Raw genomic sequence first — 27236 nt, forward strand, 5'->3', positions numbered from 1 at the left:
TAAACATGCTGGCAGAGTACATGCATCCATGTCAGACTGTGGTTGTACTGGGCAGCTCCTAGTGGTCAACAGTGTCAGACTGTGGTTGTACTGGGCAGCTCCTAGTGGTCAACAGTGTCATACTGTGGTTGTACTGGGCAGCTCCTAGTGGTCAACAGTGTCAGACTGTGGTTGTACTGGGCAGCTCCTAGTGGTCAACAGTGTCAGACTGTGGTTGTACTGGCCAGCTCCTAGTGGTCAACAGTGTCAGACTGTGGTTGTACTGGACAGCTCCTAGTGGTCAACAGTGTCAGACTGTAGTTGTACTGGGCAGCTCCTAGTGGTCAACAGTGTCATACTGTGGTTGTACTGGGCAGCTCCTAGTGGTCAACAGTGTCATACTGTGGTTGTACTGGGCAGCTCCTAGTGGTCAACAGTGTCAGACTGTAGTTGTACTGGGCAGATCCTAGTGGTCAACAGTGTCAGACTGTGGTTGTACTGGGCAGCTCCTAGTGGTCAACCGTGTCAGACTGTGGTTGTACTGGGCAGCTCCTAGTGGTCAACAGTGTCAGACTGTGGTTGTACTGGGCAGCTCCTAGTGGTCAACAGTGTCAGAATGTGGTTGTACTGGGCAGCTCCTAGTGGTCAACAGTGTCAGAATGTGGTTGTACTGGGCAGCTCCTAGTGGTCAACAGTGTCAGAATGTGGTTGTACTGGGCAGCTCCTAGTGGTCAACAGTGTCAGAATGTGGTTGTACTGGGCAGCTCCTAGTGGTCAACAGTGTCAGAATGTGGTTGTACTGGGCAGCTCCTAGTGGTCAACAGTGTCAGACTGTGGTTGTACTGGGCAGCTCCTAGTGGTCAACAGTGTCAGAATGTGGTTGTACTGGGCAGCTCCTAGTGGTCAACAGTGTCAGAATGTGGTTGTACTGGGCAGCTCCTAGTGGTCAACAGTGTCAGACTGTGGTTGTACTGGGCAGCTCCTAGTGGTCAACAGTGTCAAGTAGGGCTGCAACGATTAGTCGACATAATCGACGACGTCGATTATAAAAAATCGTTGACGAGAAATTGTTGCGTCGATTAGTCATTCAAAAAAAAAAAAAAAAAAAAAATATTTAATTTTTTTTTTTTTTTTGTGCACTACCTATCTTTGTGAGAGTGGCTTCTCAGGGTTCCAGACAACATCATAACATGATGATCCCATAGCAAATTTTGGACATTGAAAACATTGTTCCCCTGCAGGAGATGATGATCAGACTAGACACACAATACATTACACACGCACTCCTCTCACTCACACACAGCGATCAGAGTAAGACACACACATACACACTCCTCTCACTCACACACAGCGATCAGAGTAAGACACACACACATACACACTCCTCTCACTCACACACAGCGATCAGAGTAAGACACACACACATACACACTCCTCTCACTCACACACAGCGATCAGAGTAAGACACACACATTCACACTCCTCTCTCTCACACACAGCGATCAGAGTAAGACACAGACACATTCACACTCCTCTCACTCACACACAGCGATCAGAGTAAGACACACACACATACACAAATTACACAGTACACACCTCTCACTCACACAGCGATCAGAGTAAGACACACACACAAATTACACAGTACACACACTCCTCTCACTCACACAGCGATCAGAGTAAGACACACACACATACACACACACACACGGACTCCTCTCACACACAGCAAACAAAAGTTATTTAAAGTACACTTCCACTTTAATTTGTATTATTTAATTTATTTATCTTGTTATGAGTGATTGCTGTATTGTTCTTCAAATACATTTTCATTTAAAGTGGCTTAAAGATCCAAATTCAAATGTTTCATGAGTCATTATTTTAATTTGCTATGGGATCATCATGTTATGATGTTGTTGTTTGGTCCTGACAAGAGTCTCAAAGTCTGGGGTGATGGTAGACAAGCAACTCTGAGGTCATGCTCAATGTCCAATCTGTTCCTCTGCTCTGTCTTCAGCTGGACCAGAGCTGAGAAGCCACTTTCACAAAGATAGGTAATAATAAAAAAAAAAAAAAAAAAAAAAAAATGTTGTTTACATTGGTTTTCGATTAGTCGACTAATCGAAAAAATTATCGGCAGATTAGTCGACTACCAAATTAGTCATTAGTTGCAGCCCTAGTGTCAAGACTGTGGTTGTACTGGGCAGCTCCTAGTGGTCAACAGTGTCAGACTGTGGTTGTACTGGGCAGCTCCCAGGCGTGAATGTGTTTGACTGCGTGAATGTGAAGCACTACCCAGGATAAATGAAGGCAGTAGGAGGAGATGGGGACTCGAGTCGCACTTGAGTTGCATGCTAATCGACCTGAGACTTCTGCCCAAGCGACTTCATTTCAAACCTTTATTATTTAAATTCGAATAGGCAACGGAGGTCAGGTTACGCACATTTACAGTCACGTCGAGCGTACATATACAGAGTTAAGCAAACCATACAGAGTTAAGCAAAGACTCACACAGCATATACAATCAACACAAATAGACAAAGGATAACAATCAATTAAAACATGTACAACTTGATTGACAAAGGTTGGAGATCAAGGTTTTAAACTCTGCAACAGAGGGGAGCATCTCAAGCTTTAAGGACTGTTGGAGTTCATTCCATGAGCTAGAGGGGGGCGTCAAAACAAAATGCAGATTTACCCTGTTCAGAGCAAACTGGAGGGACTTAAGATTCGACTTAACACTCTAGATTAGGGACTCGTGAAACCTAAACGTAAGAGAGTAAAACCTTTTTATTTGGTTTCATTTTCAAGGTAACAAGACTGTGCATTTTGCCTGGCTTGCCTGATCATAGCTATTCTATTCTACTACATTTTCATCCCAGCTTGTACCCTAAATATCAGAGTCAGATGATCCGACACTGGATTGCCTATGATATATTGCCAGCATCTGCTCGTAGCACTTTTGATTTCAAATAGTTTTTTCTCCCTCAAAAGGACTTGTGCCCCAAAGACTTGACTTGGACTTGCATGAGATTGTGTGCGAGTAGTGAGATGGTGTGTGTGTGTGGGGACTGGACACACACACACACACACACACACAGTAATGATGCTTTGTAAAACGTTTCCCATGCTTCTTGCGATAGAGCTATGTTTAATAATGCTCTGTGAGAGAGCTATGTTTAATAATGCTCTGTGAGAGAGCTATGTTTAATAATGCTCTGTGAGAGAGCTATGTTTAATAATGTTCTGTGAGAGCCACGTTTAATAATGCTCTGTGAGAGAGCCATGTTTAATGATGCTCTGTGACAGAGCTATGTTTAATAATGCTCTGTGAGAGAGCCATGTTTAATAATGCTCTGTGAGAGAGCCATGTTTAATAATGCTCTGTGAGAGAGCCATGTTTAATAATGTTCTGAGAGAGAGCCATGTTTAATAATGCTCTGAGAGAGAGCCATGTTTAATAATGCTCTGTGAGAGAGCCATGTTTAATAATGCTCTGTGAGAGAGCCATGTTTAATAATGCTCTGTGAGAGAGCTATGTTTAATAATGCTCTGTGAGAGAGCCATGTTTAATAATGCTGTGAGAGAGAGCCATGTTTAATAATGCTCTGTGAGAGAGCCATGTTTAATAATGCTGTGAGAGAGAGCCATGTTTAATAATGCTCTGTGAGAGAGCCATGTTTAATAATGCTCTGTGAGAGAGCCATGTTTAATAATGCTCCGTCAGAGCCATGTTTAATAATGTTCTGTGAGAGAGCCATGTTTAATAATGCTCCGTCAGAGCCATGTTTAATAATGTTCTGTGAGAGAGCCATGTTTAATAATGCTCTGTGAGAGAGCCATGTTTAATAATGCTCTGTGAGAGAGCCATGTTTAATAATGCTCCGTCAGAGCCATGTTTAATAATGTTCTGTGAGAGAGCCATGTTTAATAATGCTCTGTGAGAGAGCCATGTTTAATAATGCTCCGTCAGAGCCATGTTTAATAATGCTCTGTGAGAGAGCCATGTTTAATAATGCTCTGTGAGAGAGCCATGTTTAATAATGCTCTGCGAGAGAGCCATGTTTAATAATGTTCCATAAGAGCGCCATGTTTAATAATGCTCTGTGAGAGAGCCATGTTTAATAATGCTCTGCGAGAGAGCCATGTTTAATAATGCTCCGTGAGAGAGCCATGTTTAATGAGGAACCAGTACAGTACAGTGAGCCTTGTGTGCTGGTTATTCAATGAGCCCTGATGAAGGGAAAAAGCCCAAACGTGTTGAGTTTTCTGTGGAGGTTTTTGAATGATCTTTAACAACAGTCCATTGAACAAGTGGGTCTTTTTAACTGGATGAATGAAAGGCCTTCTGCCCTGGAGCCTCTTTCTGGTCTGTTGTGTGAACAAACCCCAAACCAAGAGCACCTCCCTCACAAACCCCCATTTTCATCCTAAACATGGAATGTAAAGAAGTAGAAGGAGTGTCACTATTCACCTGAGGACCCCCTGCGACTGGTCCTCCGTGAAGCTCTTCTTCTCCTCCCCGCCCACTCTGCTGCTGCCTCCATCACCCGCCACGCCGTCCCGGTCTCCCCAGCCAGGCGGAGGGGGCACATGGTTGTTATCTGGAGCCGCTGTGCTTGCGGCGTCCTTCTGTATGGCGTCAATCAGCACTAGAAGAGGAGGAGGAAGAAGAAGAAAACATCACTGTCCATCCAATGTCCACAAGGTAACAGGACCTCGTCTTCTTACTCGAGGTGTAAAAAAGGTATCGGTGCATTAGAGCAGGACAATATTCACGTTTACCATCCATCATCAGTATGATTCGATTTTTTTGCATGGACCCAACAATATGGTTTGACATTTTCTTTTACATGTTTTCTATGCAAAATCTCTTTCTTCAAAGTAAAGTAACTGATGGGTTCAGATAAATGTAGTGGAGTAGGAGTATAAAGTTCCCTGAAATGAAAATACTCGTAAAGTAAAGTACAAGTAGCTCGAAATTGTACTTAAGTACAGTTCTCGAGTAAAAGAAAATACTTTCCACCACTGACTACATCGCTATGATTGAATGGTCATTTGGCTGGTACCCAAATGACCACATAATCTTTGATAAAGAGTTCTAGTGGATCCGTGTTGGTTTATTGTTGTATGCGACTGAAAACGCTGATGTGTTGCTATACCACCGACGAGACTTGTGTTCTCATGGCAAAAGCATGAATGAACATTTCCAACTTTCCGTGACTCGTATCTGTCGTTGAACATACAGTTGTACTGTACTTGTGCTGTATAATGACAATACACTTCATTTAATATTGTGATCATTGCCATTTCATAGCATCTCCCTTCTTATGTTTATGTTTATTATTATTTGCACTTACAAACATACATTCTGGAATAAAATAAGTAAAAGAAGAACAGTTCAAATGTGCAGGAAAGGTAAAAAAAAAAAAAAAACAGGGGCTTATAAGCGACCTCCCCTCTTAAACCATTATAGGATAACTACACACACTTGGCAACAGAGGTCCTACAGAAAGGAATGCGTAAGTCTTTATTTCTTCTTGTGAGATGTGCATGTCAAAAAAAGTGATGTCAAGATACTGGTTTATTGCTTGGCGTCTAGTCTACAGTTTGGGCTATTGCCCGGGCCAACACGGCCTCTCCGACGGCGTATGATAGGGCTGAATGATTAATCGATTTAAAATCGAAATCGCGATTTGGAATGATGCAATTAGCAAAAATCGCAAAAAAAAAAACACACATTTAAAAGATTTTTTAATTAACACTTTGGTTGCCTAAGGTTAAATTAATGATATACCATAGATTGCCAGCGCTATTTGTCTATGGAGAAAGTCCCCTTCTTTGCAGGGCTATAACTTTTTAAATTCTATTGCTACATTGCCATTATTAGGGCCCATTCAAAGTCCTATATGTATTGTTCATTGTGTAGCAACGTTAAACTTTTTCATTCACATATTCATAGTAAAGTATGGTCTAATGTATAAGTATGTTTTCATCTCTTTCTGCAGATTTCTCCAGAACGTGATATATAGCCCCAAATGCATTATATTGATGATGAAATACAGTTTGATGGCAATCGGGGCGATATAAAAAATTCCAACTAGACGTACTTCTAGAAGTTACTACACGTCATCTGATGTTGACCGGATGGGCGAGGGGGCGTTTATAATTCCGTGGGCAGCGTTATACCAATCATCTAATGTGGGTCAAATGTTCATCATAGCAGTTAGTGTCGAACACGGTAATATTACACGCTAAAACTCACCCCAGTCTCCGCGGGCCGTTGGGCGATCAGCGTGGGGTAGACAGTTTTCCATTATGGGATGTTGAAATAGTCGGTCCATTTCCAGGTTGTATAATAATATATACGTCCAAATCATGTTGTTTTTTCGAGTTATTTGCAGCGATCGATGTTCACTGTGTGAAGACGGAGTCTCTCTAACATTAGCGAGTGCCCGGACCCCATATGGAGTGAGTCCTACCGGGTTAAAGGTTGACATCCGGTTTCGATCTGCCGATCGGCCACCAGATGGCGGTCTTGAACCGCTAGAGGATTGAGAGGAGATCACACTTGTGTCTCAGGCCAGCGGAGGGACATTATGGATCAGATCGCAGATTTTTGAAATATTGATATAAAGACGATGTAAAGCGTCCCCCGGCAACTTTAGCATCGCCAGCAAAGACGTCTAAAGACGCCCCCTGGCAGTCAAAGTGTTAATATTTTTTTTTAATATATATTTATTTAACCAGGAAGTCCCATTGAGATACAAGATCGGTTTGGGAGAGGGAGGTAAGGGGTTTTAGATTGTGTGTTGTGAAGTTTAGACTTCAGAGAGGGAGAGTAAAGTACAGAAAAAAGGTACCGTTGGGTACCGGTATAGATTCCCAGGTAAAAAGAGACATTTTCAGGCTCTGTGTCCCGAAAAGACCCACCGTGTAGGCCAGATGCAAGCCGCATTTTACAATAAACCTCTGTGGGGCTGCTTAAAAATAATAATTATAATCGCAAATGTGATCGCAATCGCAATATCTGTCCGAAAAAAATCGCAATTAGATTATTTCCCAAAATCGTGCAGCCCCTAGCGTATGAAACTGCCACAAATAAAGTAGACACGTTGGAGGGATGGATTTAGGGAAGTTCTCATGACAGGAAAATAGCTTGGAATCCAACACCGTCTCAACATTATTCAACGGGAAGGGCGGGGGTTCCGGAGGCATGGTGACCTGCCTGGCGGAGACATTTAAATGGTGTGACAGTGAGACTGGAGAGACGACACTACCCGGGGGCTAAAGATAGCACTGCTAGAAGCGGAGTGCCTACTTCAGCAACTGGCTGAAAACGGAGCCCCGACAGAAGCGGTTCAGTAAAAAGCACATTCAGCTCCAGGGAACAGGGGTATTGTCGGGCCTGTGTGCAATAGGGTCGAACCGAGCTGGGCGCCGTACTCGGTTCAGCTGGTAGATGCAGTTGTACTGTACATGCGTCTGTAAGTGCGTACGTGCACTTGCGGCAATATGTCTAATCATAGACTGAATTAATAGAAAGGTCATTCCCATTCAGATCTACATTATTGAATGCATAGACTATATATATCCAGTGGTGGAAGAAGTACAGTTCCTTTACTTTGCTACTTGTAATCTACTTAAGTAAAAGTATGCATTCTACATGACGTTTGTGTATTCCAGTGCTTGGGAGCATTCAATCCTCGATCCATTGACCTCTACAGGTGATGTTAAAGTGATATGTGGTTCAGTGTCATGCTGCTCTGATTACAAGTTATGTTAAAGCGGTATGTGGTCCAGTCATGCTGCGCTGATTAAAGGTTGTGTTAAAGTGGTTATGTGGTCCAGTCATGCTGGTTCTGAATTTAAGTTGACAGGTTTCTAATGTGAAAGTATATAGTCTAGTCTTCATACATTTTGGCATGTTTTCTGTGCAAAATCTCTTTCTTCAGAGGTAACTAGTAACTGAAGGGTTCAGATAAATGTAGTGTCAGAGTAAAAGTATAACGTGCCCTGAAATTAAAATACGGACGTAAAGTACAAGTAGCTGGGAATTGTACTTAAGTACAGTACTCAAGTAAATCTCTATGATTGAATAATTTGGCTGGTACCCCATCATGCACTGGCTGCCACATAATCTTTGATAAGAGTTCTCGTTTATTGTATGAGACTCAAAACGTTGATGTGTTTGTTACTACCACTAACAAGACTTGGGTGTTCTCATGGCAAAAGCATGAATGAACATTTCCAACTTTCCAAGACTCGTCGTTGTACTGTACAACATACTATACTGGTGCTGTGTATAATGACAATACATTTAATTTAAATGAATTATAACCTAATCCAGTGTCCACACACATGAAACAATGATAATTTCCATAATAAAAATCTAGATGATATGGTAGCCATTTGATTGTGTACCAAAGGAGACCACGACATCCCTACCTAATGTTTGCATTTTGAAATTTAGGTTGCACTTTAGTTTGTATATTGTATAGTATATTTTGTAGTGTTTGGATTGTATTCTTTAAACTTGTTTTACCGTATGAAGCACATTCTCAGGAGGATCATACAGAACCAAGCATTTCACTGTAATGTACGTACCTTATATGAGATAAATAAAACAAAACTTGAAACTACAACATACACAGTTGTACTGTACTTGTGCTGTATAATGACAATACATTTAATGTAATGAATTATAACCTAATCCAGTGTCTGTCCACACACATGAAACAATGCTAATTTCCATAACAAAATCAACATTATATGATTATGTCTCCTTGTGTACTGTGAGGGAAATGTTATCCATGTCCATCTGTGTTAAATCTCTGTACAGCTTGACTAGCTAATATAGATCAACTAGCTACAGCCCAGACACTAGTAGGCTACAGTCCGACAGTGTCTCTTTAACAACGACCAAGGTTAGGAGATGGCATTTGGCCTATGTCTTCAGTTCTAGTGTGAAGACATAATATATAACCCCTAGCTGTCTTTGTTATTTCATTCTCTCACTGGGGCATATTTTGTTTACCTTTTACTGTCATCATATCTGGTATCTCATGTAGGTCACATCGATTTATGTATTTAATGTGTGTCTGACCAAGTCGAGCTCTTTGTCGCTTTCTGGTCAGACGCTTTGTTGTTGCACATGTCGTCTCTGATTTAAAAACTGATCTCTGTGGAAGCAGATATTAAACTAAACTATGTTGTATATTTTTTTATACAATCTGACTCGATCTGAATTCCTACTACAGCTTATACTGTCATGGCTCATTTGAAATATGCCACAACAGTACCAAAGGGGACCACGACACACAGCAGGCAAAACAGGAAAGTCCCATTCTATATCCATGCAATATATAGTCCAATGTACAGTTTCTTCCCCCTCAAATGTATATTCTTAAGACTATTTTTGTATCACAAACAGTACTGTAGTTGTAGATCTGGTATGTCAAATGTCTAGATGTAGCAGTACTGTATATCTATCTGTATGGCATGTTATGATGAATTGAAAATGGGGGACCCTGATGTAAACAAGACGAAAGTCTTTCTCTGGTCTGCATCCCCTTAACAATTGTGTGTATTGAGCCGTACTGTATTGTACCCATTCTGCAATCTGTTAAATAAAAATGTCAATCAATCAATCAATCAATCAAATCAATCTTCTGCTCAGCATCATCATCTCTCCAGCCCCCATGCCCCCAGGGCCCTCTGCACATCCCCGGGCTCACGTTACCTCGGGCCCGGGCGCTGGGGAACATGTTCTGGGCTTCGTAGAGCAGCTGCAGGGCCTTCTCTCTCCGGCCGGTCCGCAACAGCAGCTTGGCCTTTTCTATCAAGCGGTCAGACTCGTCCATACACTCGTCCATTTTGTGTCGCGTTATAGTGAGTGATCCAGTGGCTTGTTGTTAGTGATCCAGTGGAGAACGGTGGTCTCTCATGTCCCAGACAGACAGCCAGTCCGGGCCTGCTGTCAGTCCACTCGTTATAAAGGTCTCCCTTGTATCTTGTATCTCAATGGGACTTCCTGGTTAAATAAAGGTTAAATCAAATTAAATAAAAAGTCTAGTTTTCAGTAGCCGGGCTTCCTTGTGTTGACTTTGTTTACATGTTACTACTATCACAGAGAGCAGGGAGCTAATCGAGCTAAGTGGCTAGCAGCTGTCTGTCTCTCTGCGAAGGAGAGAGAGAGAGGGAGGAGGGTCAAGAAAACATAAAATAATAAGCACTTCTACTTCCGGTAGAAAATGTACTTGATTTTTCAAAATAAATGGGCCCATTCAGGCTTAATCTGCATAACATTGATTGGTTGATTGATTGATTGATTGATTGATTGAAAATTGTATTAACAGATTGCAGAATGGGTACAGTACAGTACAGATTGTTAAGGGGATGCAGACCAGAGAAAGACTTTCGTCTTGTTTACATCAGGGTCCCCCATTTTCAATTCATCATAACATATATGACATACTACATGACATACAGATAGACAGTACTGCTACATCTATACATTTATGACATACCAGATTTACAAATACAGTACTGTTTGTGATACAAAAATAGTCTAAAAAAAAGAGAGTATATACATTTGACGTAGAAACTGTACATTGGAGGTTGGGTAGGTGGGGTGGAGGGGGGGGGTGGTTGGGTAGGCGGGGTGAGGGAAACTGTACAACTGTACAAGCAAAACTGTACATTGGAATATCGACAAAACCATACTTGGTTCCAAGAAAAGGGTCTCGTGTATTATTGGGTTAGGACATTTACTGTACATTGGAGGGGGTTGGGTTAGGACATTTACAGGGGCCCGTTTCAAATAGCAGTCTCCGGCGTAAGGTGTTCTTTGAGCACATGTTGTTAGCGTTTTTAAAACAGAACATATAAATTATATATATTACAAAAAACGCTATACATATATAATATATGTGTGTCCAGTGACCCTCTGGCTTATAGTGCTTTATATTGTCAGGCTCTGAGTGCAAAACTGTCTATGAATTGAAAATGGGGGACCCTGATGTAAACAAGACGAAAGTCTTTCTCTGGGTCTGCATCCCCTTAATAACAATTGTGTGTATTGAGCTGTACTGTATCGTACCCATTCTGCAATCTGTTATTAAATAAAGTTTTCATTCATTCATGCATTCATGCATTCATTCATGCATTCATTCATGCATTCATTCATGCATTCATTCATTCATGCATTCATTCATTCATTCACAAAATGTGCAGCTTTGGAGCTGTGAAAGAAGAGACTTCCCTTATCATTTAGTCATTTAGTATAGTATGCATTGTAACTAGGGATGGGTACCTTTCACATTTGAACCGATACCACCGGTACCTGTGAATCGATATCGGTACCCAACGGTACCTTTTTTTGGTACTTTAGTCTCAAGAAATTTTATTTACCTACCTCAGTTGTGAAAAAAAATATCCAAACTTCAAATAACTACAATTTCGACAGTTTTCGGCTTGCCATTGCTCCGACTGCTTTGTTGTTGAATCAAGTCAAATCCTAGGTAAGCATATATTGTGCGTGTGAACGTTGACATGAAAAGAAAAAAGGTAAAAGAAATAAATAAAAAGTAAAAAAAAAAAAAAAAAAAATTCTCTGTATCTCACTTGAATCGATACTCGGTAGTACCGACGTGTTTCGGTTCGGTACCTTAAAAGTACCGAATTCGGTACCCATCCCTAATTGTAACAGTCTTTTTAATCAACTTTTATCAACCCTATATAAGTGGCCCTACTAGGCTAGATTAGGAATGAGGACATTATTATTTAAGCTGAGTTAATGCTGCACTATAAAGGACCCAGAGAGTCACTGGTCACCTGGTCCGGCTCAAACAAGGGACTGGTTTTGCAATTATTGCCACAACAATGTGGAACGCCCCCTACCCACAGCCGTACAATAATGTGAATCCCTACCCTCCTCCAACACCGCTCTCTAAGAGCACCTACGGGTGGCTGCAATTAGAAACCAACCCCCCACCCACCCACCCAACCAGGCACGTGCACACATAGGGGTGAAGGGGTGCCCGGGCACCTGCCTTTTTCATTTTTCATTAGAAAGTGCCCTTTTTATGCCACCCTCTTTATTTTTTTTTTTTTTTTACTGTTGCACATATAGATATACTGCCCTGCCCTTCCAAATGAAAGATGTCACGATAGCATCTAAATATTAGGTAAAGAAAGAGAGAGAAATGCCACCCCTCTCGTAAATAATAGGTCCTTCCAGCCTGGATTAGTTCTGACGGAAAACAGAATAATTTTGATTGACAGTAGAGTCTGCCAATTACGTCACACCGCTTGTACCCGCCCTGCTGTTCTTAGCACCAATCGGCAAGCACTATTAGTTTTTGACTTCCTGAATGTCCCGTGTGCTGTAACCTCGTTCCCAGCTTTATCTCAAGAGATAATGTGTGCTGACAACAACAAAGCTACAGTGCTAACAATAAGCGATTTGGCTGGATGCAGTCTGGACAGTGGATAAACATCAAGACAACAGTCTGTGACTGTGGCCTGTGGGACAGTGGACATAATACTTCATCAAGCCCTGCTGACCTGGACCACGTTTCAACTAACAAGTGAGTTCATGCGGTCTCTCTCTCTCTCTCTCTCTCTGTCTCTCTCTCTCTCTCTCTCTGTCTCTCTGTCTCTCTCGCTCTCTCTCTCTCTCTCTCTCGCTCTCTGTCTCTCTCTCTCCCTCTCTCTCTCTCTCGCTCTCTCTCGCTCTCTCTCTCTCGCTCTCTCTGTCTCTCTCGCTCTCGCTCTCTCTCTCTCTCTCGCTCTCTCTCTCTCTCTCTCTCTCTCTCTTGCTCTCTCAACACAGCGCGCCCGCAGCTGTTGGTCTGGAGCGCATATTGTGTTATTAAAGGGACACTATGTAGTTTTGGTGACATCGGTGAAACTGAATGTACCATAGACTTGTATTAACCAAAAAAATCGGGCTCGCGCGCCGTGCGCGCTCGCATTGCATTTTATAAAAGATGCCCTTTTCTACTTTTTCGGCACCTGCCTTTCTAAAGTCCTGTGCACGTCCCTGCACCCAACCCCCTCCAATGTACAGTTTCTTCCCCTTCGAATGTATATACAGTATATATATTTTTTTTTATGATCTCTTTCTCTTAAACAGTACTGTATATTTGTATGTCTTGTATGTCATAAATGTCTTGATGAATTGAAAATGGGGGACCCTGATGTAAACCAGACGAAATACTTTTCTCTGGTCTGCATCCTCTTAACAGCTGTGTGTATTGAGCCGTACTGTATTGTACCCATTCTGCAATCTGTTAATACAGTTTTCAATTCAATTCAATTCCAGGTTTCAACTGTTTCGTTTTTGGATGTGAGAAAATAAAACGCTTTTATTTTGAAGGCAAAACCTACCCACAGGAAGTCTTAATTAACCTTAGTTAAGCTAGCTTGATACAGCTAGAGAGGAGAAGGAGGAGGGGTCCTTCTTCTTTCTTTTTATGTCGGTTTGCAGACTTAAATGCAACATTACTGCCACCTACTGTTTAGATTCCTTTTTGCGCCCCATGGCGCCCCATATCTAGAATACTAACAGGATGGATCAGTCAGTGTCTTCACAGTCATACTGTAATAATAATAATAATAATAATAATAATAATAATAATAATAATAATAATAATAATAATAATAATAATAATAATAATAATAATAATAATTCATTTATTTTATATAGCGCTTCTCAGTAACCCGAAGTCACTGACAGTAGGCAGAAAGGGAGGGAGAGTCTCTGATGGTCTGAGGGAGGGTGTTCCAGAGTCGGGGTGCAGTGCGTGAGAAGGCCCGATCACCAAAACCTTTGAGTTTGTATGCCGGGACAGTGAGGGAGGCAGTCGAAGAGGACCGGAGGGAACGGGTGGGGCGGTAAGGGAGAAGGAGGTCAGTCAGGTAGGGGGGGGCCAGGCTATGAAGGGCTTTGAAGGTGAGTAGTAGTATTTTGAAGTTTATGAGTTCCTTGATCGGGAGCCAGTGGAGAGAGTGGAGGACAGGAGTGATGTGGTCACGGGACCGGGTGTTAGTGAGGAGGCGGGCAGCTGAATTTTGGACCATCTGAAGTTTATGGAGGGAGCAGGAGGTGATGCCAGTGAGGAGGGAGTTGCAGTAATCGAGGCGGGAGGAGATGAAGGCGTGTATGAGGGATTCAGCGGCAGGGGGGGAAAGGCAGTGTCTGATTTTGGCAATGTTGCGGAGGTGAAAGTATGAGGTTTTGACGATGGAGCGGACATGGGGGTCGAATGAGAGGGTGGGGTCCAGGATGACGCCAAGGTTGCGAAGGGGAGGGGGTGATGGTTGAGTCGTTGATGGTGAGTGTGATGGGTCCGGATCTGCTGAGGGTGGTTTTCGTGCCGATGATGAATAGTTCGGTCTTGTCGCTGTTGAATTTGAGGAGGTTGTGGGTCAGCCAGGTTTGTAGTTCAGATATGCAGGACTCAATGTGACTGAGGGGTGGGTTGTGGGGGGATTGTGTGCTGATGTAGATTTGGGTGACGTCAGCATAGCAGTGGAAGTCGAGGTTGTATTTTCGGATGATGTGACCAAAGGGGAGTATGTAGCCATCATACTATACCATGCATCACTGTGCCTCACTGCATCACTGAGCACAGAGTGACAGTTACCATCTTCCTGGACTCTTACTTTTGAAACAGCACTGTGCAATACTACACCTACTGTAGACCTCAGTATATTTTTACTGTATTTATTTACTGTATATTTTATTCCATTTTATTCTACTCTTATCTTAGGCAATTTGATTGTTTTGTTATTCTTATTCGTGACCTGTTCTGTCTAAATGTTTAATGTTGAATGATTTGCAGTGTCAAATTTCCCTCGGGATAACAAAAGTATTTCTATTCTATTCTATAGCAGATGAAGAGCAGGGGGCCGAGGACTGAGCCTCGGGGGACCCCCTGTGTGACTGAGGAGGGGGAAGAAGTATGGCCGGAGAGAGAGATGAGCTGATGTCTGTCGGTGAGGTAGGAGGTGAACCAGTCAAGTGCTGTGCCCTCAACACCCAGTTGGTGCAGCCTTTGGAGGAGGATGGAGTGACACACTGTGTCAAAGGCTGCACTAAGATCCAGTAGGATCAGGATGTTGAGGGCACCGGAATCAGTGGAGACGAGGAGGTCGTTGACGAGTTTGACCAGTGCGGTTTCGGTGCTGTGTAATGGACGGAAGCCAGACTGAAGGGGTTCGTAGAGGGTGTTGGTACTGGAGATGGGAGAGGAGTTGGGAGGCAGCAATGCGCTCTAATGTTTTGTATATGGAGGTGTAGTGGTTACGTCATTGTTGTTTCCGGCCGGTTCACCTCGCTTGAAATCGCAACGTATTTCCCAATTGCCCATTTCTAAATCGTCTCGTTTAAAACAAATAAAGCATGAACATTTGCATGGTGTACCTTTCTGTGCATATTCATCCACAATCTATAGCTCAACATGAAAAAATCACAATTAATTGTAAAATAATTACGTCAAATTGTATTTCAATCAAAAATGCTTAACAAACATTGGCTGAACTGTCCTGGAGCACAGGAAGAACATACTGACTGAACTGTCCTGGGGCACAGGAAGAACATACTGACTGAACTGTCCTGTGGCACAGGAAGAACATACTGACTGAACTGTCCTGGGGCACAGGAAGAACATACTGACTGAACTGTCCTGGGGCACAGGAAGAACATACTGGCTGAACTGTCCTGGGGCACAGGAAGAACATACGGACTGAACTGTCCTGGGGCACAGGAAGAACATACGGACTGAACTGTCCTGGGGCACAGGAAGAACATACTGACTGAACTGTCCTGGGGCACAGGAAGAACATACTGACTGAACTGTCCTGGGGCACAGGAAGAACATACTGACTGAACTGTCCTGGGGCACAGGAAGAACATACTGACTGAACTGTCCTGAGGCACAGGAAAAACATACTGACTGAACTGTCCTGGGGCACAGGAAGAACATACTGACTGAACTGTCCTGGGGCACAGGAAGAACATACTGACTGAACTGTCCTGGAGCACAGGAAGAACATACTGACTGAACTGTCCTGGGGCACAGGAAGAACATACTGACTGAACTGTCCTGGGGCACAGGAAGAACATACAGACTGAACTGTCCTGGGGCACAGGAAGAACATACTGACTGAACTGTCCTGGGGCACAGGAAGAACATACGGACTGAACTGTCCTGGGGCACAGGAAGAACATACTGATTGAACTGTCCTGGGGCACAGGAAGAACATACGGACTGAACTGTCCTGGGGCACAGGAAGAACATACTGACTGAACTGTCCTGGGGCACAGGAATAACTTACCGTATGGTAAATCTTACAATGGGTGACATTCCCTCTTTATACAGTTCAGGTACTGAGGAAGTTTGACTCTGTCTTTAGATTTGAAAACATTATTTAAAAAGTAATGTATTTATTTAAACAGAGACATAAAGCAGATACTGTAAACACCACGAAGGTCATTAGAACAGGTCTGAGCTGCTCAGCAAAAACAGAGGCGTCCTGCCCTGCAGCAAAAATAACAAGCAGAGGGGATCAAAAAAGAGTACAGTAAAGTGATTTATTTAGAAGAGGACATTAAGAAAAAAATAAATGGGAGATTTGAAATGGTCTGTTTCCTAGTCCTGTGACTGCCCAAGTTGCCTGACCACCCAAATCAGACTGCAGGCCTGCCCCTCCAATAGGACTCTTATCAACAAAAGATGAATTACAATGACTTGTACTACTGTAAAATAAATTATTTTAAAATCATATCACAAATAAAGATAACATTATGTTTATACTGACAACAATGCACTTTACGTTTTTGAAGAATGGGTTTCTAGATGATTTTCTTTCTTGATTATTAAGGTGTAAGATGTTTGACAATAGCTAATCTTAAGACAACTGCAAATATTGTCAGTTTGCCATGTGCTTTGGATGCAAAACAAAACACCAGACGAAAGTGTCTATGACAAAGTTTATTCAAAATAGTAATATTGGTTGAGATTAAAACAAATATTAAAGTACTTCTCTCTGTGCAGTTTATTTGTATTTGATCTTTTTCTAGAAAATGCATTACATTTACATCACATTTTGTCATTTAGCTGAACGCTTTTATCCAAAGCGACTTACAGGTTCTGTACGACAAGTCAGCAGGAAGGGTACAACTCTTTCAGCTGAGTAACAATGTTCATCAAACAGTGCTGAAACTTCGGTGCTGCAGTGTTGAGTGCATAGTAGTAGAGACACATTCGTATATTAGGAAGAGTGGATGATAGTAGAAGACAGTAAGAAGTTTCTTTTTTTTAACATCCAAACATCCAAACAAGGCAGAAGATCATTCTTTATAACTCATCCATCTCATCTCTATAAATAAACATTGACATGAATAAATCAACAGTCCCTTTTCTCCCACTTTGATTAAAATCTCAACTCACTTAATGAGTGAAATATTGCATTGGGTTCTACTGTGACTACATCCAGTGACATAACAGGCTTCTACAGTAAAATCATTTGAATCTCTGGCTTGGTCAGTCGTCCCTACAAACACAATTGTCAGTGTTCGTAGTTGGGAAGTCGGTGGGGTATGAGTCCTGGTCGTTGCAAACGGCGACTCCTACTTTTCAGCAGGGAGGGCATCTGGGGGAAATAGTGTGAACCCCCTCATGCGTTATGTTCTCCCAGTGAAACTCCTCGCTGTCAGGTGAAAAGAAGCGGAGGAGGCATGTGGTAGTCTACACCCTCCCCAGACCGACAGTAGGGCAGCATGTGGTAGTCTACACCCTCCCCAGACCGACAGTAGGGCAGCATGTGGTAGTCTACACCCTCCCCAGACCGACAGTAGGGCAGCATGTGGTAGTCTACACCCTCCCCAGACCGACAGTAGGGCAGCATGTGGTAGTCTACACCCTCCCCAGACCGACAGTAGGGCAGTATGTGGTAGTCTACACACCCTCCCCAGACAGACAGTAGGGCAGTATGTGGTAGTCTACACACCCTCCCCAGACCGACAGTAGGGCAGTATGTGGTAGTCTACACACCCTCCCCAGACCGACAGTAGGGCAGCATGTGGTAGTCTACACCCTCCCCAGACCGACAGTAGGGCAGCATGTGGTAGTCTACACCCTCCCCAGACCGAGAGTAGGGCAGTATGTGATAGTCCCAGACTGGCAGTAGGGCAGCATGTGGTAGTCTACACCCTCCCCAGACCGACAGTAGGGCAGTATGTGATAGTCCCAGACTGGCAGTAGGGCAGTATGTGGTAGTCTACACCCTCCCCAGACCGACAGTAGGGCAGTATGTGGTAGTCTACACCCTCCCCAGACCGACAGTAGGGCAGTATGTGGTAGTCTACACCCTCCCCAGACCGACAGTAGGGCAGCATGTGGTAGTCTACACACCCTCCCCAGACCGACAGTAGGGCAGTATGTGATAGTCTACACACCCTCCCCAGACCGACAGTAGGGCAGTATGTGATAGTCCCAGACTGGCAGTAGGGCAGCATGTGGTAGTCTACACCCTCCCCAGACCGACAGTAGGGCAGTATGTGATAGTCCCAGACTGGCAGTAGGGCAGCATGTGGTAGTCTACACCCTCCCCAGACCGACAGTAGGGCAGTATGTGATAGTCCCAGACTGGCAGTAGGGCAGCATGTGGTATTGTGGTAGTCTACACCCTCCCCAGACTGACAGTAGGGCAATGTGCGCAGCGACCAGGAAAATAATTGGCATAACCACTAGATTGGGGGATGTGAGGAAAATGCTCTAAGCAGAGGGGTCCAGCTAGAAATATGAACTCCTCAAAGGGCCTATATGGCGCACTGCACTCTCCAGGGCGCTGAACCGTTTGTCCAAATAAAGGGACCAAAGTTGTGTTTCTGGAGAGGTGACATTAAGGCACCCAGTAACAACTATGAAGAATTTCTATCAGCCTACAATTTGTGTTCTGTTCTGCAGTGTTGCTGGCTATTTACTATCTGACCTACTTAGCCTACTGTGCTTTTGGGGAATGTATTAATTCATCAATTATGCTTATATCTAGATAAAATGCTTAGACCATGTAAACCTTATTCTTACATATTGTATTTTTACTCAACTGTCCCACAAAATTAAAACACATTCATATAATCTCTTGGCAAGTGGTTGAAAACAACAATCAAACTAAACCAAAAACGACTTTCTGTTGCATTGATTTATGATATGTGTATATGATATATATTCTTTATTGCCTACATTAAATACACCAATTTAAACACAAATCGCACCCTGGGTGTGTGAGTCACCAGTGCAGGTGTAGGTGCGGGTGTTGGTGCAGCTGACAGAGAAGCTCCTCTTCTGTCGGCTCCTTGATGTGCTCTCTGGAGAGAGAGAGAGAGAGGGAGAGAGAGAGAGAGAGAGAGAGAGAGAGAGAGAGAGAGAGAGAGAGAGACCGAGAGAGGGAGAGAGCGAGAGAGAGAGGGAGAGGGACAGAGAGGGAGAGAGAGAGAGAGAGAGAGAGAGAGAGAGAGAGACCGAGGGAGGGAGAGAGGGAGAGAGGGAGAGAGCGAGAGAGCGAGAGAGAGAGAGAGAGAGAGAGAGAGAGAGAGAGAGAGAGAGAGAGACCGAGAGAGGGAGAGAGCGAGAGAGAGAGGGAGAGAGAGAGAGGGACAGAGAGGGAGAGAGAGAGAGAGAGAGAGAGAGAGAGAGAGAGAGAGAGAGAGAGAGAGAGAGAGAGAGACCGAGGGAGGGAGAGAGGGAGAGAGCGAGAGAGAGAGGGAGAGAGAGAGAGAGAGAGAGAGAGAGAGCGAGAGAGAGAGAAAGAGAAAGAGAGAGATAATGGGGGGAGATAGAGAGAGAGAAGGGGGGGAGAGGGTCAACATCAATTATTTTAAATATTTCTTTGGTGATGCAACATGGCTGTTGTGACTCTTAACCCTTTCATGTGTCTGTTAGAACTCTACCAGTCTAGAGCTTCTCCAGTGGCCAGTAGCCATGGTGACGGCATCGTTACAATGTTCAGTTCTCACAACTCTCATATATGAGATCGTACACCTATATTGTAATATCCCAAGAATACTACTACCCCACCTTGTTTAACCCTTTCACTACCACACTACCGGAGGTTAACCCTTTCACTACCACACTACCGGAGGTTAACCCTTTCACTACCACACTGCAAACGGTTAACCCTTTCACTACCACACTACCGAAGGTTAACCCTTTCACTACCACACTATGGATGTATGGATCAGGCCAAATCTCCCCTTACAATGGAGGATAGAGAAACTAACTGTGTTCTGTTTTATGGCAATAACGTTCAGGTTTGTGGGATATGATCCCGAAAAAGAAGAGAAAGATAAAAGTCGGGCACCCAAGTGGCGACCCATGTAACGCGCTGCGTCGCGAAGCAGCCGACCCGGGTTTGATTCCCGGACCCGGCATCTTTTGCCGAATGTCTTCCCCCCGCTCTGTCTCCCGTTCTTCCTCTCTCTCTCTCTCTCTCTCTCTCTCTCTCTCTCTCTCTCTCTACCGGACTGCCCGGTAGTACAAACAAATAAAAATCTACCAAAAACATAATAAAAAAATAAATAAAAATAAAGTCATGCTAGAAGTCAGATGATTGACAGAGCGTGAGCTGGGAAGTGTAGTTTTTTGAATTTTGAAAGCCCATCGAAGGTCTCTTCTCTCAAAAGACTACACTCAAGTTAGGTTGTGCCAAAATCCTTGCGTCTATCAGCGCCTTTTTCTGACTCGATGCCCTGAGATTTCTATAAACTCATATTTCACTAATAACACTTACAAATTACAATCATTGGTAAATAAACGTAGTGATGAAAAAATATACACTTTAACTGGTGTTTTGACTGGGTTAGGGTCTTTACTCTTGGCTACATTTGGGGGGGGGGGGAGCAACATTAATAGAGATGGATTTATGGCGTGATATCAATCTACCTGACCACTCGGGATTAAGAGGTTAATAATATATTGCCACACGCACGTTTCGGGGCACGAAGCCCTTCCGACAATCAATCAGAATTAATGAAAATATTCCATAGTGCAGGTTTAACATATAAACATATAAACAGCACTCCCTTTTAGAGGTGTGGTGTTTAAGCTACAATTGATCTGAACGACCGTCTAATTGACGACTAATGACTAATGACGCTACTGACATTCCAAAATAGTGACTGTATTCCAGACTAGAGTACTTTTCATTTCATTACCGATTGTGTTTAACGATGGCATTATTATAAAGCAACGTTTGGTACATTCGTGAGTTCCTGTGTGGCTCGTTGTTTTCTATCTCCCCGAGCACCGAACGCGCGACCAGCCAAAGTCTTGAAACGTCGTGAATTTAAACGCCCCCCTCTGCTCACATTTGAGGCAGCTTGCTGATAGACACCGGATGTTACTAAGAGAGTTATGAATGAGAGTTAATCTCATAACTCCACGCTCACTGTCTAATGAGGCAGAAATGGCCTAATAATACATATTAGATAAATAAATAAATGTATAATACATATACACACTCAGGGACGTGCACAGGACTTTAGAGGGGCAGGTGCTCAAAGGCTGAAAAGGGCACTATACCTATGTGTGTTTTAACCAAGCGCGCGTAGCGCGCAAGCTTGATTTTTAAGGGCCCTTTTCGGGCGGGGGGGGCCCCCTTTTTATGCTTTTTGGGGGGTTTTGGTGATCAAATATTGAATATTGAACTATAATAATCAGTGCAGGAGCTCACGTCCTTGAAAGACACTTTTATCACTGACTTAAAAGGCCCATACATCTCCATAAATGTTCAGGGGGGAGGGAGTAAGTGCTTACCCTACAGACCCCAAGAAGTGCTGTATATTCTGTATTGTTTAATATAAATGCATTTTTTATTCCAATCCCGATTTGTATTTGATATTCCCAAATTCCATCGGACTTGACTTCTTCTTGTCCCTCAATGAGTGTAATACCAGCATTCAACTGTATTCGCCACAGCGGTTTCTATCATCATCATCATCACCACCCACGCTATGCATAAAATATATAGGTCTGCGGAGAGGCATGCTGAGGAGGCCGTGCAAACTGCAATGGAATATGGGGCATCTCTCTCTCTTTACCTAATATTTTGATTCTATCCTGACATTTTTCAGTTGGAAGGGCAGTCCATATGCGTAACGGTAAAAAAATAATGAAAAATAATAATAATAATAATTCTATTTTTATTTTTCAAAAATGCCACTTTTTTATGAGGCTCAAAAAGGCAGGTGCTCAAGCACCCCTTGGGCTCTATGTGTGCACGTGCCTGTACACACGTACACGTATATCACAGTGTTGTTGTTTACGTACTTGAACATGAGCTGCACAGACGTCTCGTACCCGGTCCGCTCCACGTCCACCGCGGTGAAGCACTGACTGTGGTCCCACTTGTAGATGAAGTTCTGTTGGGAAACGGGGGACAATCACTTGTACTGTATGAGGTACTGTATGGGATACTGTAGGATATACTGTATACGATACTGTAAGATATACTGTAGGATATACTGTATAATATACTGCTGATTTTACTGTATAAGATACTGTAGGATATACTGTATATGATACTGTAAGATATACTGTAGGATATACTGTATATTATACTGTATGAGGTACTGTATGGGATACTGTAGGATATACTGTATACGATACTGTAAGATATACTGTAGGATATACTGTATAATATACTGCTGATTTTACTGTATAAGATACTGTATAATATACTGTAGGATATACTGTATAAGATACTGTAGGATATACTGTAGGATATACTGTATAAGATACTGTAGGATATACTGTATAAGATACTGTATGATGTACTGTATAATATACTGTAGGATATACTGTATAAGATACTGTAGGATATACTGTATAAGATACTGTAGGATATACTGTAGGATATACTGTATAAGATACTGTATGATGTACTGTATAATATACTGTAGGATATACTGTATAAGATACTGTAGGATATACTGTATAAGATACTGTATGATGTACTGTATAAGATACTGTAGGATATACTGTATAAGATACTGTAAGATATACTGTATAAGATACTGTAGGATATACTGTATAATATACTGTAGGATGTACTGTAGGATATACTGTAGGATATACTGTATAAGATACTGTAGGATATACTGTATAATATACTGTAGGATATACTGTATAATATACTGTAGGATATACTGTATAATATACTGTAGGATATACTGTATAAGATACTGTAGGATATACTGTATAATATACTGTAGGATATACTGTATAAGATACTGTAGGATATACTGTAGGATATACTGTATAAGATACTGTAGGATATACTGTATAATATACTGTATAAGATACTGTAGGATATACTGTAGGATATACTGTATAAGATACTGTATGATGTACTGTATAATATACTGTATAAGATACTGTAGGATATACTGTATAAGATACTGTAGGATGTACTGTAGGATATACTGTAGGATATACTGTATAATATACTGTAGGATATACTGTATAATATACTGTAGGATATACTGTATAATATACTGTAGGATATACTGTATAAGATACTGTAGGATGTACTGTAGGATATACTGTAGGATATACTGTATAAGATACTGTAGGATATACTGTATAATATACTGTAGGATATACTGTATAATATACTGTAGGATATACTGTATAATATACTGTAGGATATACTGTATAAGATACTGTAGGATATACTGTAGGATATACTGTATAATATACTGTATGATGTACTGTATAATATACTGTAGGATATACTGTATAAGATACTGTAGGATATACTGTATAATATACTGTATAAGATACTGTAGGATATACTGTATAAGATACTGTATGATGTACTGTATAAGATACTGTAGGATATACTGTATAAGATACTGTAAGATATACTGTATAAGATACTGTAGGATATACTGTATAATATAATGTAGGATGTACTGTAGGATATACTGTATAAGATACTGTAGGATATACTGTATAATATACTGTAGGATATACTGTATAATATACTGTAGGATATACTGTATAATATACTGTAGGATATACTGTATAAGATACTGTAGGATATACTGTATAATATACTGTAGGATATACTGTATAAGATACTGTAGGATATACTGTAGGATATACTGTATAAGATACTGTAGGATATACTGTATAATATACTGTATAAGATACTGTAGGATATACTGTAGGATATACTGTATAAGATACTGTATGATGTACTGTATAATATACTGTATAAGATACTGTAGGATATACTGTATAAGATACTGTAGGATATACTGTATAAGATACTGTAGGATGTACTGTAGGATATACTGTAGGATATACTGTATAAGATACTGTAGGATATACTGTATAATATACTGTAGGATATACTGTATAATATACTGTAGGATATACTGTATACTATACTGTAGGATATACTGTATAATATACTGTAGGATATACTGTATAAGATACTGTAGGATATACTGTATAAGATACTGTAGGATGTACTGTAGGATATACTGTAGGATATACTGTATAAGATACTGTAGGATATACTGTATAAGATACTGTAGGATGTACTGTAGGCTGTAGGATATACTGTATAAGATACTGTAGGATATACTGTAGGATATACTGTATAAGATACTGTAGGATATACTGTAGGATATACTGTAGGATATACTGTAGGATATACTGTAGGATATACTGTAGGATATACTGTATAAGATACTGTAGGATATACTGTATGATGTACTGTATAATATACTGTATGATATACTGTAGGATATACTGTATAATATACTGTAGGATATACTGTAGGATATACTGTATAAGATACTGTATAATATACTGTATGATGTACTGTATAATATACTGTATGATGTACTGTATGATGTACTGTATGATGTATGATGTACTGTATGATGTACTGTATACTGTATGATGCACTGTATGATGTACTGTATGATATACTGTATGATGTATGATGTACTGTATGATGTACTGTATAATATACTGTATGATGTATGATGTACTGTATGATGTACTGTATAATATACTGTATGATGTATGATGTACTGTATGATGTACTGTATGATGTACTGTATACTGTATGATGTACTGTATGATGCACTGTATAATATACTGTATAATATACTGTATGATATACTGTATGATGTACTGTATGATATAATGTATGATGTACTGTATACTGTACTGTATGATGTACTGTATAATATACTGTATAATATACTGTATGATGTACTGTATGAGGTACTATAGGAGGTACTATAGGAGGTGCTGTGTATAGGTCTTATATCTGTTTCTACATCTATTCTTTATCGACACACCCACCCAACCATGCATCTCCTAATGTACATTTCCCTCCCCCTCATGTGTATATATTTACTGTTAGGATCTCTGTTTAACATTACTGTATATTTGCATATCTTGTATGTCACAAATGTAACAGTACTGTATATCTGTATGTCATAAATGTCATGATTAGATTAGATTAGATGATTAGATTAGATTTTTATATCTGAATACCTGTATGGTGTGTATGTCATAAATGTCATTATGAATTGAAAATGGGGGACCCTGATGTAAACAAGACGAAAGTCTTTCTCTGGTCTGCATCCCCTTTCAATCAATCAATCAATCAATCAATCAATCAATCAATCAATCAATCAATCAATCAATCAATCAATCCACCCACCCTACCAACCTATCCATCCATCCACCCATCCATCAGTTTATTCGTCGAATGTAACAACGAATAAATGGTACAAAACAAAGCAGCACGTATAGCGCTTCACTGTGAGTACAGAACTAATGTCGCAGCGATGCACAGTTGTTTAACTTGGTTACTTGTCAAACATAAGTTACTCTGCTCACTCCTTGTATTCACTAGGAATATTCTTGTTACAAAGATCCCCTCAATTTTATATAACAATTTATCTATAAGTCTTGACAGATACAACCATTCCACCAGACATGCTTCTGCACAAGGTTTTACACTTCCAAAAGTGAGGTTGAATGCAATGAAGCGAACTGTCATGTTCCCTGGTATGCAGGAATGGAACTCTCTTCCCAGACATGTTAAGCAGGAGAATAGTAAATGTCGTTTCAACATCTTGGTAAAACAACATTTTCAACCAAAGAAATTGACATTTCCTAATAGATAGTGTGTACGTACAGTAAATGAAAATGTATGTGTCTGATAAAGAGATAGGGATATACGTAGATGAAAGGGTATGTGTCTGATATGGATATATTATTAGAAGATTGTATAATTGGTTGATATGAACATAGTTAATGTATGTAAAAGCTAAATAGTATATTATGCTGTATTGTATTATGAATTAATTATGAGTAGGTATTGTTGTATTGTATTATGAATTGATTAGGAGTATGTATTGTTGTATTGTATTATGAATATGATAAGGAGTATTTATTGTTTGTTGTATTAATTGTCTGTATGACATGTGAATGTTGTGAGTGTATAAAGACTGTAACTGTATTTTATGTGTTATGGACCCCAGGAAGAATAGCCACAGCACTGCTGTGGCTAATGGGGATCCAAATAAACTTAAACTTAAAACATCCAATAAACCTATAGCTAAACTGAGGTCTAAGCCCATGTGATTCTTACCTCTAAGATGAGAGCAACAAACAGATTGACCCACATGACAGAGGAGGTGAGCCACCAGCACACAAAGTACACCTTGGACCACCTGGAGCAGAGGAGAGGAGGAGGATAAAGAGAAGGAGGGAGGAGAGATGGTCAAGAGCAGCGAGATGGTCTCCCTGACGTTAGGAGAGAGAGACAGAAAGACAGAGACAGAGACAGAGACAGAGACAGAGAGAGAGAGAGAGAGAGAGAGAGAGAGAGAGAGAGAGAGAGAGAGAGAGAGAGAGAGAGAGAGAGAGAGAGAGATGCACTGTCCAGTGCCACTCGGTCCACTTCCCAAACCAATTCTGAGCCCTGAGCGTGGCGTATCAATCTGACCCAGTACTTGTCTAGAATACTGTCACCTGAATTACAGAATGACTTTTACTGAACAGTTAGTCTGAGGTCAGTGGACAGAAAAGGTTGAGATATAATACATTTTTCATCATGAGATCCAACATGCGTTGATGTGCCAAAGGAAAATGCAGATCATCTCGTTACTTTTCTTTAATTTTGAAATTTTAGCCTAGTATCTTGATATCGGT

General features: G+C 41.3%; 2 protein-coding genes across 3 annotated transcripts in view; both read right to left on the minus strand.

The window, feature by feature from the left end:
• dnajc18 (DnaJ (Hsp40) homolog, subfamily C, member 18) overlaps nt 1-10146 on the minus strand; it is a 28772-nt gene extending 18626 nt beyond the window's left edge. For both annotated transcript variants that reach the window (XM_084307547.1, XM_084307546.1), the window contains exons 1-2: nt 9722-10146; nt 4454-4631 (exon numbers count right to left, since the gene is read on the minus strand). In XM_084307547.1, coding sequence (XP_084163673.1) covers nt 4454-4631; nt 9722-9854 — 311 coding nt within the window. In that variant the 5' untranslated portion in view covers nt 9855-10146. The remainder of the gene's footprint in view (nt 1-4453; nt 4632-9721) is intronic.
• A 6710-nt stretch (nt 10147-16856) lies between these two features.
• The window catches only part of tpcn2 (two pore segment channel 2), an 84175-nt gene continuing 73795 nt past the window's right edge, over nt 16857-27236 (minus strand). Inside the window, exons 22-24 of the mRNA XM_084308205.1 lie at nt 26674-26755; nt 22317-22408; nt 16857-19357 (exon numbers count right to left, since the gene is read on the minus strand). Of these exons, the coding sequence (XP_084164331.1) occupies nt 19279-19357; nt 22317-22408; nt 26674-26755 (253 nt within the window). The 3' untranslated portion in view covers nt 16857-19278. The remainder of the gene's footprint in view (nt 19358-22316; nt 22409-26673; nt 26756-27236) is intronic.

Source organism: Notolepis coatsorum (assembly GCF_963971535.1).
Source record: "Notolepis coatsorum genome assembly, chromosome: 2".
Classification (NCBI taxonomy): Eukaryota; Metazoa; Chordata; class Actinopteri; order Aulopiformes; family Paralepididae; genus Notolepis; species Notolepis coatsorum.